This window comes from Paroedura picta, chromosome 3 (assembly GCF_049243985.1).
Source record: "Paroedura picta isolate Pp20150507F chromosome 3, Ppicta_v3.0, whole genome shotgun sequence".
Lineage (NCBI taxonomy): Eukaryota > Metazoa > Chordata > Lepidosauria > Squamata > Gekkonidae > Paroedura > Paroedura picta.
In genome coordinates, this window is record NC_135371.1 from 40,864,089 (window position 1) to 40,876,926 (window position 12,838).

Sequence of the window (12,838 nt, forward strand, 5' to 3'; positions counted from 1 at the left end):
ACTTTCCTCTGGGTCTCGCCTTCAACCAACAATTTATGTTGATTCTGCTCTGCTAATCCTTACACTTCTAGGACCAATAGTCCTAGAAGTGTAATGGCCAATTTATAATATCGTGCCACGTTCTTCTCAAACTTTGCAGTGAGAAACCTCATTCCAAAGGGGAGACCTAAGCTGTCAATAATAGGAACTGGAGCATTTCAATTAGACCTCAGCTCCTTCAGAACTAGGTAGCTGAGGCAAATCTGTGAGGTCAGGTTAGATTGCAGTTGTGTTAAGACAGAAAAAGTATGGTGGGGGCAAATAAAGCTGATATGGGACTCAGCCATTACCTTTGGGGTTGAAAGGCTAAGTGATTGCAGGTGAATTATTTTTTCCTCCATATGTGGTTCTGTTCTGGATTGAAAGTCAAAAATGTAGGCAAGGAAGACAAATGCAAGACATTCAAAGATCCTCTTCTTGTAAAACAAAATAATATATTGCTTTCTGAGGCTGATTCAACTGGAATTTGTAGTATACATGAGAAGAGCATCGAAAGCATCAGCAGCACATGCTTAAAGGCCATGTGGGACTTTCTCAAAGCTGGATAAAACAGTGTGCACTGATATAAAGTGTCCACTTCCTATGGGTCCCAAACCAACAACTAGAAGACACAGAACAGCTATCAGGAATTTGGAGACTGGGATTTTACTCATTTCAAGCACGCAATTCCACCAATAGCAACTCACACAAAGGGAACAGCAAGAGAAACTTTACTTGCATGACCAGTCTAGTGTCTGGACTGATGCTGAATAATCAAGCACATGATCACCTTGCTGCTTTTTCAGCCTTCTAGAAGGCAGAGATTATCCTATGGGTATGTGAGTCTCCGGGGCCCAGGAAAATGCTCAGGGATTTCCGTTCCAATGCTGAGTAATTCAAATGGGGGGGGGGGACACCTCCTTTCCAGACCAAGCTACAAGAAACCACTGTCTAACAAGGGTAAAAGTTTCTGTATTCTGTTTTCCCTTGCTTGGCAAAGTCTGAACAAAATGGGGGAACCTGGAACGGACATCCCCATCCCCAGTGATCAATATTGCTCTCAAGGATATCTTGCAAGGAATTTTTGCTGGTCTACAGAGAAAACTCCCAACATCAGAATATGGGTGGAGAAAAACAGCTGTCCACTTCATTTTCAATGGAGAGCATTTACTGTCCCAGCCTTCCTACGTTCATGGTCACATTCCTCACTACACATTCTCCCCCCCCCCTGCCTCCCTCCTACTTACTCAAGGCAACCCTGAAGGGAATTGCAACTGATCTGAGCAACACTTGGCTCCTAAAACCTGCACTGCAGGCCAAGGACTATGGAAAGAATGAGGGGAGGGGAAACGAGAGCACAGAGAAAGGCATCTCCTTCCCCTGAGTCAGCAGTTATGTGACCCAGCAGGCAGTAGTGTAACGATTTCATCATTTCCCACCAAAATTGAATTAGTTTGAAGCCAAAATCAGATTTGCGAGCCCAGCGCTCTTGACAGCAAACCCTTTACTTTGTCAGGCAGCTGTTAGTTGTTTTCCTCAGAGCCTGTAGAGGGGAAAGGAGGGGCTGCCCGGGACAATTACAAATGGATGCCTGTACACAAGCCACTCCAGGTGGGTGAAGCTGAACCACCTGCTCCCAGAGAGTGGTCTGGTTTCTCCACAGTGTTTGTAATTTATGAGAGACAGGCACATACACATACACAAATCCTATTTTGTGCTCCTCTATCTCTACATTGCTACAAGAGGATCATTGCCCAGCCTGTGCTCCTGTGGCAACAACACACGCTCCAAAAACTGGATCTGCATATACTGCACTGTTCCACAACCCGCTTGCAAAAGGAGAAGCTCCACTAACTCAGCCCCATGGCGTCTAGGTTTCTAGCATTCACTAAGGGGTCCCGAGATGCCAATTAGGGAGGAAGGAGAAGAATTACCTCTTTTGCTGCCCGGTCTTTGATAATAATAATAATTTTTGATAAATATAATAATAAATAAATATAATAAAGTTTTGATAAATATAATAATAATTATTATACATAAAAGACAACAAGAGCAAAGTATTTTAAAATAACACTGATTTCTTTATTGCAAGTTAATCTAACTGTACTTTGGAGAGACAGTGCAAGTGTGGTAGATACTCAAACCAGGAAGACTCAGGTACAAATTCTACTATGAAGCTCACTGGGTGACCTTGGCCACTGACCTGGGCTGATTCTGCACTTACTTTGGTTATTCCGTTGTGGATCCTGCTGAATTCAGATCGATTTGAACTCGGGTCTTCCTCCATCACCCCCCCCCCCAATTGAAACAGAAAGTGCTCTGCACTTGATTGGGGAAGCTCAGAGCAGGGAAGGGGAGCCAAGTGCAGCAGGAGTCTCTTTCTTTTCTTGAATGGGCGAACGGAGAGGATTGGAGACAGCAGAGGAAGGGGAAATAAATCCAAGAGACAAAGCTTTGCTGAGAGAAGTTAGGGCTTCTGGAGCGCAGTCACTTTAAGACAAACCTTGCAACCGGGAACCAGGAAGGCTTTAAACTGACACCCTGGCCAATCAGGGATTTTCTACAGCTTGGAGCCAGGAGGTAGCAACAAGTTATCTTGGGGAAAGCAGAGCGCTGCACCTTTACTCATGCTGATTTTTCAAATATCGAGGGTTATATCCACTCCAGGATATTGCGGGGGGAAGGTATGGTCACTCAGGATCAATCAGGCTTGTTGCAGAGGGAAAATTTAAATCGCCCAAAATCAAAATGGACGCATTCAGTGTAGATGGCAAGTATTGAATCAACCTAGGATTGGAATAAAAGAAGCGTGCAGATTCAGCCCTAGTCTCAATTTAACAGACTTCACAGGGCTGTTGTGGAGATTAAATTGAGCTCACCACCTGAGCTCAGTGGTGAGAAGACAGGACAACACTCTAACAAATATTGTAACCCTGGGTATGTTCAAGCCTGAACCTTTCTGTAGATCCTCGCCCACCCCATTTTCCTCCTCCTCCCCCCCCTTAATTCTCCCATCCTCCTTCCCCCAAGCTCTAAAATGACAGGCCTGCATGACTCACCAGAAGGATTAATGATAAGCACCTAAAACAAGGAGGCACTGTAGAAAATTATTTTTAAATAACATGACCTTACCTCCAAAGTATACCATACCATAAATAATGCAACATTTTTTTAAAAAAGAAAGGACATGGGAAAAATAAATGAGGGAAAAGATGGATAGTAAAATCAAGTGTACACTAACTGTTATGCACTTATTTCAGTACCCCAGAGATTTTCAAAAGCCTAACTATAAAACAACATAACATTAAATACTTAAGGCCAACAGTTTACGCTATTAAAAGAATTCACAACAGAGTTTGCTTTTGTTTAAGAGCCACCCATTAGCTTTGCTTTCTCCTTATGCCACTCAAGCCTCAATGCTCTGTGCCACCATCCTGGTGACCTCAACACAATACATGGTCAGCAGGTGATAGGGACATGGCATCCCAAACAGTAAATGTGGTGGAATGGATAGAGTGTGACTAAAACCTGAGAGGCTCACTTCAAATAGCCACTCGGCTATAAAAATCACTGTATGATCATGGGCCAATCTGGGGGAGTCAATGCGGTTTACATCATTCTCATCCCCTTCATGTTATCCTAACAACCACTCTGTTAGTTAGGCTTAGGGTTCCAGGTCCCCACTGTCCACTGGCAGAGGATGTGGGGGAAGGAGGGAGTAGGACTGCCATCTCCAGGTTGGGAAGCTCCTGAAGATTTGGGAATGGCACTTAGGGAAGACAGGGATCTCAGTGGGATAAAATGCCATAGTGCTCACCAGCTAAAGCATCCAGTTTTCTCCAGGAAACTGATCTCTGTAGTCTGGAGATGTATAAAACTAGGGGATGTCCAGGCCCCACCTGGAGGCTAATATCCCTAGTTAGGTTAAACTTAATGTGCAACAGGCCAGCACAATCCAGCAAGGTTTGAAATTGGGTCTCCCAGGTCCTACTCCAATGCTGCAATTACACCACACAGCTATCACACGCAGCTGATGTCAAAATGAAACGGGCAGAGGTGAGACCATGTACAACTGCCCTGAGCCCTTTCCAATGGTAATGTAAAATGGAATTAATAATGATGCACCACATTTCATTTTGAACAGGAAAAGTCTAGCAAGGAAAGAAGGCAGAAAATCATCCTCGGACAGAAGTCTACAAGATAACTGCAGAAGAAAAGAGAGCAACCTACTCCCAAATATGAATATCTTCTGGTGTGCTTCTGCCCCTGTGCTCATTTTCACTTTTTAAGGGTGTCTCCTAGGTGAAAAAAAGATCTTGCTAATCGTGCCCAATGCTTAAACCTAGCCTGGGCATCCTGACTTGTTAATCTTCCAACCAGTGAGTTAACCTTTACTATTTGCTTCTTTTTGACCACAGTAAGATTATGCAGGTCAATCAAACAGAATGTGTCAGAAGCAAATAAATATCACCCTACTCAGAAAGCGATTATTCCTGACCCTCCAAATACTGGGCCTCTGTTAGATACAAACAAAGAGAAGTTAAAATTTATCCTCATCTTTCACCTCCCATCCCCGATTCCACACCCTACCCTATTTCCAACTATTTTATTTTAATACTAGACTAGATAAAGTATGAACTGTCCTAGGTTTCTTTGAGTAGTTCCCAAGCTTTTTTGCTACAGTGACCTACAAGTACAAATTTACTTGGTGTGGTGACCCATCCAGGGCCAGTCTCAAGAAAACTATGACCCTGTCACCCATCTAGTCCAGCTCTGCATTTTGTATGGCAGCCACTTAGATGTTGTTGAGAAATCCATGAACATCACATAAAGGGTGCAGCTGTTCCCAATCCAGGGGCTTTCCATTTTCACCTCCTTCCAGGTACCACCATAAAGTTACTAGTTGCTGGACAAATTTCCCTCCTTCACTGTCACAACGGAAAGTTGAAGGCAAGAATGTAAGATGCTGAGAAAAAGAACAAGGAGAGAATGATGCAAAACCCAGGAATGACCATAAGGCAGAGCTGGCCCATAACCCATTTTCAGAGGCTTCATGACCCAGGGGCTTTCCGCACCGGGATCCTTGTAGCAAATTGTTTGCTGAACGAAAAATCGCCATTTAAAATAGTGGAATTCGTCATTATGCATACCTGACTTTGTAGTGGAATCCAGTTGCGTTTCCATCGTTTCCCACAAGCTTCCGGTCTCAGCAAAAATCGCTAGAAAGGAAGCGCTATTGCCGAGCTCGTCCCGCCCCTGGCCGTCAAGCAGCCAATGGGCAGCCGTTAGCATGCTCCCAAACAGCCCCTTTCCCTTTAAGAAAGGTTTAAAAAAAAAAAAAAACACACCCATTGCAACGAATATGTGTTGATTCGTTGCAACGGAGAGACCCAACCAGCTGGCAGCTGTGTTTGAGCTGTCGTTTCATCATTGCCACGCTCCCCCCGAGTGAAAAAAAATTCCCCCCCCCTCACGGGCCCGATTTTCGGCCGAAAACAGTGTAAAAAATAAAGGGAAAATACATCAGCAAACGGGCTTCTCTGTTGTTTGTGTTTAGTGACTAAACAGCTCTGGGGAGGGACTGAAGCTGGGGAAGCCTCTAAACAGAGGCTCGCCGGTGCGTTGATCCCCGCTCGCTCGGAGAAAAAAAAATGGCGATCGCTTCGCCGGAAGATCAGAGGAGAGAGCCAGGGGGAGGGACTTTGTAGAAACCACAACAATGGTAACGCACAGAACTTTCCCGCTAGTGTTGCAGATTGGTTGCAGGAGTGTAGCGCTTTCCGGAGGGTGGATCCACTTTTGGGGATTTCCCTGAAAGCGCTACAAGGAAGCACTTTTTGCGGATCGGTTTCAGGTGTGTGGCAGATTGTCAACGACATTGTGCATAATGGCAAATCAGTAGCGTTTTCAATTGGCAACCATTGTGCGATTTTGAAGGCGTGCGAAAAGCCCCCCACTTTTGGGGAAAACTGCTGTAGTGAACCCAACTTCCTATGCTCAAATATACTGTTGGACTGTGTTCGTATGGTCATTCTAAGTTCAGTCCCTAGGAGGAAGGAGATGGTGCATTAAACTGGATCATTATTTTCAGAACACCAGACAAGGGATCAGAGTCAGCTACATGTATAAACATGTATCTATTGATGGACTGATCTCTGCCCTGTGGCCAATTTGGAATGGGGCCATTCAAATCAAATTAATTTGTAAATTAATTCAATTAAAACCCATCCCATTCTAAATCTGCCCTTTCACACTCCTGACGGTGTTATTAGGAATGTAATGTTGAGTGTTTTTAATAGGGTCTAATAACTATCCACCCACTTACCAGCAAAGAGTCATTCCCAAAGATGCCTTCACATTCTCAAAATTACTAAAAGCAAGAAGCAGTGGTATTGAGAGTTCCAGGCATCATTAATAAACAGTGTGCCTCAAGATTTCTTGGACACTGCGGTAAGCATCCACAGCTGTAGGATACAGGGGGATTATATTGTACATGGTTCCCAGTCAACACAGATGACAGAATTTCAAGGGCCTAAATCTTCACTACTGTTAACAATTCCTGGAGCCCCTCTACTGCCACAAAGATGGGGAGAGGAGTGGGTCAAAGTAGATTGATTTGTGATCAGCTTGGATGCTTTGGGCTGATCCTGCATTAAGCATGGGGTTGGACTAGATGGCCTGTATGGCCACTTCCAACTCTTTGATTCTATGATTCTAACTGAGTCTGGGCTCAGTTTTAAACGAATCTAAGGAGAGAGACCTATGACAATGAGGCCACTGAATTTCAGGGATGGCCCATTTACTAGGCCCAAAGTTGGGTACACAGTTGAGTTGTATGAAGTATATCTTAAACTTTTAAGCACAAATATCGAAAGAATACAGGTTCAATAGTTCTTTCTGACCATGACTATCATAACTCTTAGAGTGTGCATATATGTATCAAATTTAGTTCTGATATCCCTCATACAACTCAAGTCTTTTGTCACAAAAATTTGACCACTGAAGAAGGCCTTGTAGGCCAAAAAGTGCTGTGTCCTGTTTTAAGATGGTTTAAGGCAGCGGTCCCCAACCTTCTTGCAGTCGGGGACCACCTCCGAGGGTGGAAGAGAGCCAGTGGCCCGGCCGCCGTAGCTGCATGTAAACGCGCACGTGCAGTTGCCGCGCATGCATGTTTTCGCCACTAGGTGGCGCTAACGCACATGCGCAGAGCTGCCGCGCGTGCGAGTTTTCGCCAGCAGGGGGCACAAACACGCATGCGCGGCAGCTCCGCGCGCGCGCGTTTGTGTCGCTGGCGTGCCGGCGGTCGTGCCTGCCTCTTCCCCCCCTCTCGCTGCGGGGGGGAGGCAGGCGCAGCCGCTGGCGGCCCGGTACCATGGCCTTTGCGGCCCGGTATCGGGCCGCGGACCGGGGGTTGAGGACCCCTGGTTTAAGGTTATTAACCTAGTTATATTGAATTATTGGTCCTGTGTAAATAGTTCAAGGTTTTTAACCTAGTAATATGGCTATGCATTAGGTTATATAGATTCAGCACTTTTTAGTTAAAACATTCACCACTTTAAGGGTGGTATATGCTGACGTTTTTAAAGTATAACTTTAGAGTACTTTGTAATAAATACACATATATTTGGGTTTTAATCTGTTTTTTAAACATTTGTTTTCTCCAATCTTGGGCACCCAACTCTGTTGATTTTTGAGGTGCATTTTCCCCCTTTGTTTGCCATTTACTATCATGTAGGGCACCAGAGGTGGAAGGGCTGCAACTAATCCTTCAGTCCCTATCCATTGGCCCAGCCACAGCAAATGACAATGGCAAGAGGCCCCCTTGTCCTCAGTGAATGGCCAGTGGTGAACCTGCTCCCTTGAGGAGCCAGGCCAGGCCTAGAACTGCCCTCTTCCTCCAGCAGTCTTTCTCCTTTACCTCACTGTGGTAGGGGTAGGAGGTCGGGAGGGGCAAGAAGGACAGGCACCATCTTCTCACTTCCCGTGGGCTGCCAGAGAGTTAGAAGTGCGGCTTGGGCACTCTAGCCTAGAGCACCAAAAAGCTTTATGCCAGTGCTACTGCTTCAGCTATGAACTGGAACAACCAGCTCAGCATGTCAGTTTTCTGAAACTCAGAACAGTTCCCAGAAATAGTCACCTTTGTTCTTTGGCACTACCAATGCACCCCAGTTTTAAAAGGTTTTTTACGTATCATGCTCATCACAGGTACGATTGAAGGCACCTCCTCAGGTGACACCAGGACATCAGGCAACTCCTCAGAACCCTGAGACAGGTTGCTGTCTGGTTTGAAATGGGATAGGGGTGGGGTGTTATTGCCACCAGCTATGCCAGGCCCTCTTTTATGTTTTAATGAGAGATTGTTGTTATGGAGATTGTTGTTACCTGCCATGACTGCTTGTGGGAGTGGCAGGCTTGAAATAAACAAATTTATTTATTTATTTAGTTGGAATTGCCTCTCTGTGACCATTTAATTTTATATTATCTGAAAAGGAACCCATATATATATATAGTTTATAAAACAAAACAGTCTCCACCTTCTGCCTTGTCATAGACTAAACACAGGGCAGTGTTTGTCTTTGCAACAGCCTTTAGGAAATGCTCTCCTCAGGACGGGCAGGTAACTTATTCCTTGGATGGGAAAGAGCACCTCCAGATGTTGGCTCACTCCCATTTCCCCTGGTGCAGTGGTGCACTTCTAATTGCCCACAAAACTTGACACTCCGGTTGTGCTTTGTACACACCTATGAATTGGGAGGCGTCTATGAACAGGAGGATGAGACTGCTGTTCTTGTAATTCCCTTGCACTTGCATTCTCTTCAACGGGCCTTGACTTTTAATGATGTACACTGACCTGAGCTGGCTTGTTGGGAGGGCGGTATAAAAATCAAATAAATAGATATATTATTTTGATTTGCAGTTGGATGGATGATACTAAGCAAACCCCCCCCCCAAAAAAAAACATGACCCATGTCTATTTAGAACATCCCCACTAACTAATATTCCTTCCTTGCACATATCTTTTTGTAGAGATGTAAGGGCATTATGCAATAACTTGGACAGCATTTCACATCTTCCATCATTTGGTCATTTGCATGCTTCTCTCCAGCTGCTATGGAAGTGCCTCGCAGTTGCAAGGCACATTGCTCCCATGCTAGGCACTTTGGCACTGGTCTATTGCAAGTACCCAGGAACAAAGACAGTGAGCTCTGCAGTGGAGGGCTCACTCTGCAGCACCTGGAGAGAAGCATGCATGAATCCAAGCCGCAGACCCAAGCCACTGGGAGCCACAGTGGTGTGGCAGATAAGAGCAGCAGACTGGAGAGCTGGGTTTGATTCCCTTCTCCACCACATGAAGCCTGCTGGGTGACCTTGGGCCAATCACAGTTCTTACAGGACTCTTTCAGCCCCACCTACCTAACAAAGTGCTTATTGTGAGGACAGGAAGAGAAGGAGATTGTAAGCCACTTTTCCTTAGGGTAGAGAAAATTGAATATAAAAACAAACTCTGTCGTCTTTATAGTAAGTAACTCATACAACTGTTCAACTCTGTAATGCCAACAATAGTTATCTCTTCAACACAGGATACAAACACCCACTGATGGCCACAAAATAACAGGGTGACAAAAGTGAAGAGCAAATAAAGAGGCAGGCAGCTAAGAGCAGTGGGGAGTGGTAGACAGACAGACAGACAGACAGACAGACAGACAGACAGAGCCCAAAGACTCAGATACTGGTTACCAATTTATATAAATATTGCTGAACTTGGAATTATCATAGATTTAAACACAAAAGTTCCCATGCCCCCAAGCATAGGTGCTGTGCACTAGGAATGAAAATAATGGCATCTCAGTGGAAGCCTTGGACTCACCAGAATCAGAGGGAAAGGTATGGAAATTGGGGGGGGGGGGGGGGTAGGATTACTTACTGAGTTTATGCAGCCCAATTCCTTGTTCAAAAGCCAGGGCAAAGAGAGCTTGCCTTCCCCACGGTAGCAAGACTGGATGCGCTCCTTGATTTTGTCTTTGATTTTCTTCAGTGTGAAGAGGCAAAGGACAGATTCTTTTGGTGGCTTGACCCTGTTCTTCTGGCCCTGAGAGAAGACTGTGAAGAGGATGTCCTCATGCTCCGAGATGCCCAGCTGTTTGGCCAGTGCCTTCCCAGGCTTGCTGAGGTAAGCGTCCTGAATCAGTCGGTATTCAATGCCATCTCGGACACAACCAATGGGGAATTCCACATAGGAGTAGAATTTGGGATCACCCACACATAGCCGGACAACTTTAGAGGTGAAGAATTGCTCTCCAGTCGAGTCAGGTGAGGTAAGTTGGGTGTCCAACTGCAAGGTCAGGTAGTAGACAAACTGTTCACTGCTGAAGCTGTAGATGTAATAGATATCAAATGTGGGGAACTTGGAAAGGGTGTCTGATGGGATCTTGAGCTGGGAAGAGACAAATTCGTCCTGATAAACAAAGCCAAACATCTCAGCGTTCTCCTCGCTGTCCATCAGCTTGCGGCTGGACAGGGTAGGGAAATACTCAGACTTGCCATCAATGGGTGTGCCAATAAAGAGTTTGTTCTGCCCATTTTGCACCTCAATGATGACACCTGACATGGTCCCTGACTCATTCACACTGGAGAGGTAGTGCTCCTTGCGATGGTGAGGCTCACCCAACTTGAAAAGGTCATCCAAGCGCAGGAACTGGCAGATGCCCTGAGAAGCACTGCCACAGGCTATCAGCCGGTTCCCAGAGTAATCCACCAACAGCAACTTATTGACATTGTTGGTACTGACTAGCCCATGTGGGCACGACTGCACACTGGGAGGTGGGTAGCACTTCTCATTGTCATCCACTGGCCCCGTCACGTGAGTGCGCAGCAGTGTGAGGTTGCTTGAAAGCTTATAGATCCGGTTGACAGCACCAATATACACCTTCCCGGTTTTATTGTGGACCACCAAGTGTGTCAAACTCCAGTCTGTGACCTGGAAAGTCCTAAAAGGAGAAGAGGACTTGAGGGTGCCTTCTGCTAAAGGCAGCCAGGCACCCCTCAGAAGCAGCAGAGTCCAGATGCTGACTGACAAGTGGTACTTTAGCCTTAAGAGCCTCATGGTGGAAGCGTCACATCCAGCAATGGCTGCACATTGACCTACCCACAAGATAAACAGAAGCAAACCAGAGGAAGCAGAGAAAACTGATCTGTGGATTGTCTCCTCTTCTTCCACCACTCTCAGCATTCAGGACATCGTGGGGACTGACATCCTACTCAGCCCTAAAAAAAAACACAAACCAAACAGGGTTAGATCAGCAACTGCAACACTCTGAATAGAACAACACAATGAAGCCTCACAGCTACAAACATCTTAGGAATGGAGGTGGTTCATATCTCTGAAATGTTCAGCTGTCCGAGGAGAAGAGCTGCCCAGAATTGTTGTTAATCATTTACATTCCTCCCATTAAAGCTCCCATGACCATTCTGTGAGTTCACAATGGGAAACAGTTGTCAAATTGGTGGGAGAAATACGAAAAATACAAAGGGTACTTTACTATTGTTATCACAAGATAATTCTCAGGTTTCTGAGTTTTCTATACTTTTACTGGGGCATTAGACTTTAAAAGATTAAGTCTGAACTCAAAGCAGAAATGAACGCTTTTGAGCAAAAACCTCCCCCCAAAATTGAGGAAAGCACCTGGAAAAGATCTGGAATTGGCTTAAAATAACTTAAATGACAGGGATTCTCTCTTTCATACCCCCTACTTTAGCACTTTCCAACCTTGCCCAGAAGGTTTCGCTTCCTAAATTTATGTGCCATCTAAAACTAGCTGTGTGTATTACAGTGTTTTCTTGAAGCTGGGTCTTTCATTCCACTGACTGATCTTCGGCAAAAAGATTGCCTCAGATATCCCTCTATTTTTTTCCCAACTTCCTAGTTTTGTAATGGTGAAAAACAGCAAAAATTGATTTCTTTATGAAAAAAACTGAAACGTTTCTACACATTTTGGTGAGAGAAAGAATGACTAGAGGGAATCTATAAAGTCCTACTATCTACTCTTAACAAAACAGACACACAAACATAAAAGCAGGCATTTACATAAGGATGAAGGACCTTAGAGACGCATACATGGAAGACTATTCCCAGTATTTCTAATAGAAGAATAAGAAGAGTTGGTTTTTATACCCCACTTTTCACTACCAGGAGTCTCAAAGCAGCTTACAATTGCCTTCCCTTCCTCTCCCTACAACAGCCTGTGAGGTAGGCCTGAAGTTACTGCTGTGTGAGAACACCACTATCAGGGTTGCGATAAGCCCAAGATCACCCAGCTGGCTGCATGTGGAGGATTGGGGAATCGAACCCAGTTTGCCAAATTAGAAGCTGCTGCTCTTAACCATTAAACCAATGTTGGCTGTATATACCTGAGTGCCACCGTGCATACTTCCCATACAATGCAAAACAAACAAATGTGTCTGCAGTGATTTTGCTACTTTTATTAGCTCAAGCAAAGACAGACAAAAGGGACGGTTTGTATTTTTATTAGCTCCCCAGCCCTCCAGAATGAGCAACTTTCACTATATTTCCAAAAGCAACTTGCTTCTCTGGAAGCCCATCCTCAAAAATCTTAAATTTTGCATGGCCTTTTTTAGTCCGCATCAGATTATCTAATCGTTTCAAGAGGAACAACCAAACTTGCACGTCCCCATCCAGATAAAGTCCCCGACACACTTGTGGTACAAAGACTCCTACACCTTCCATCTTTACTCTGTAGGCTGAACAGAAGTCAGGAGAGCAGATGGACTCTTCAGGCGGGGCTACTAGGACAATGGCAGA

General features: G+C 45.0%; 1 protein-coding gene across 12 annotated transcripts in view; it reads right to left on the minus strand.

The window, feature by feature from the left end:
• The window catches only part of PLXNA1 (plexin A1), a 424,561-nt gene that overhangs the window by 322,405 nt on the left and 89,318 nt on the right, over window positions 1–12,838 (minus strand). For all 12 annotated transcript variants that reach the window (XM_077325380.1, XM_077325387.1, XM_077325383.1 and 9 more), the window contains exon 2: window positions 9,944–11,283. In XM_077325380.1, coding sequence (XP_077181495.1) covers window positions 9,944–11,248 — 1,305 coding nt within the window. In that variant the 5' untranslated portion in view covers window positions 11,249–11,283. The remainder of the gene's footprint in view (window positions 1–9,943; window positions 11,284–12,838) is intronic.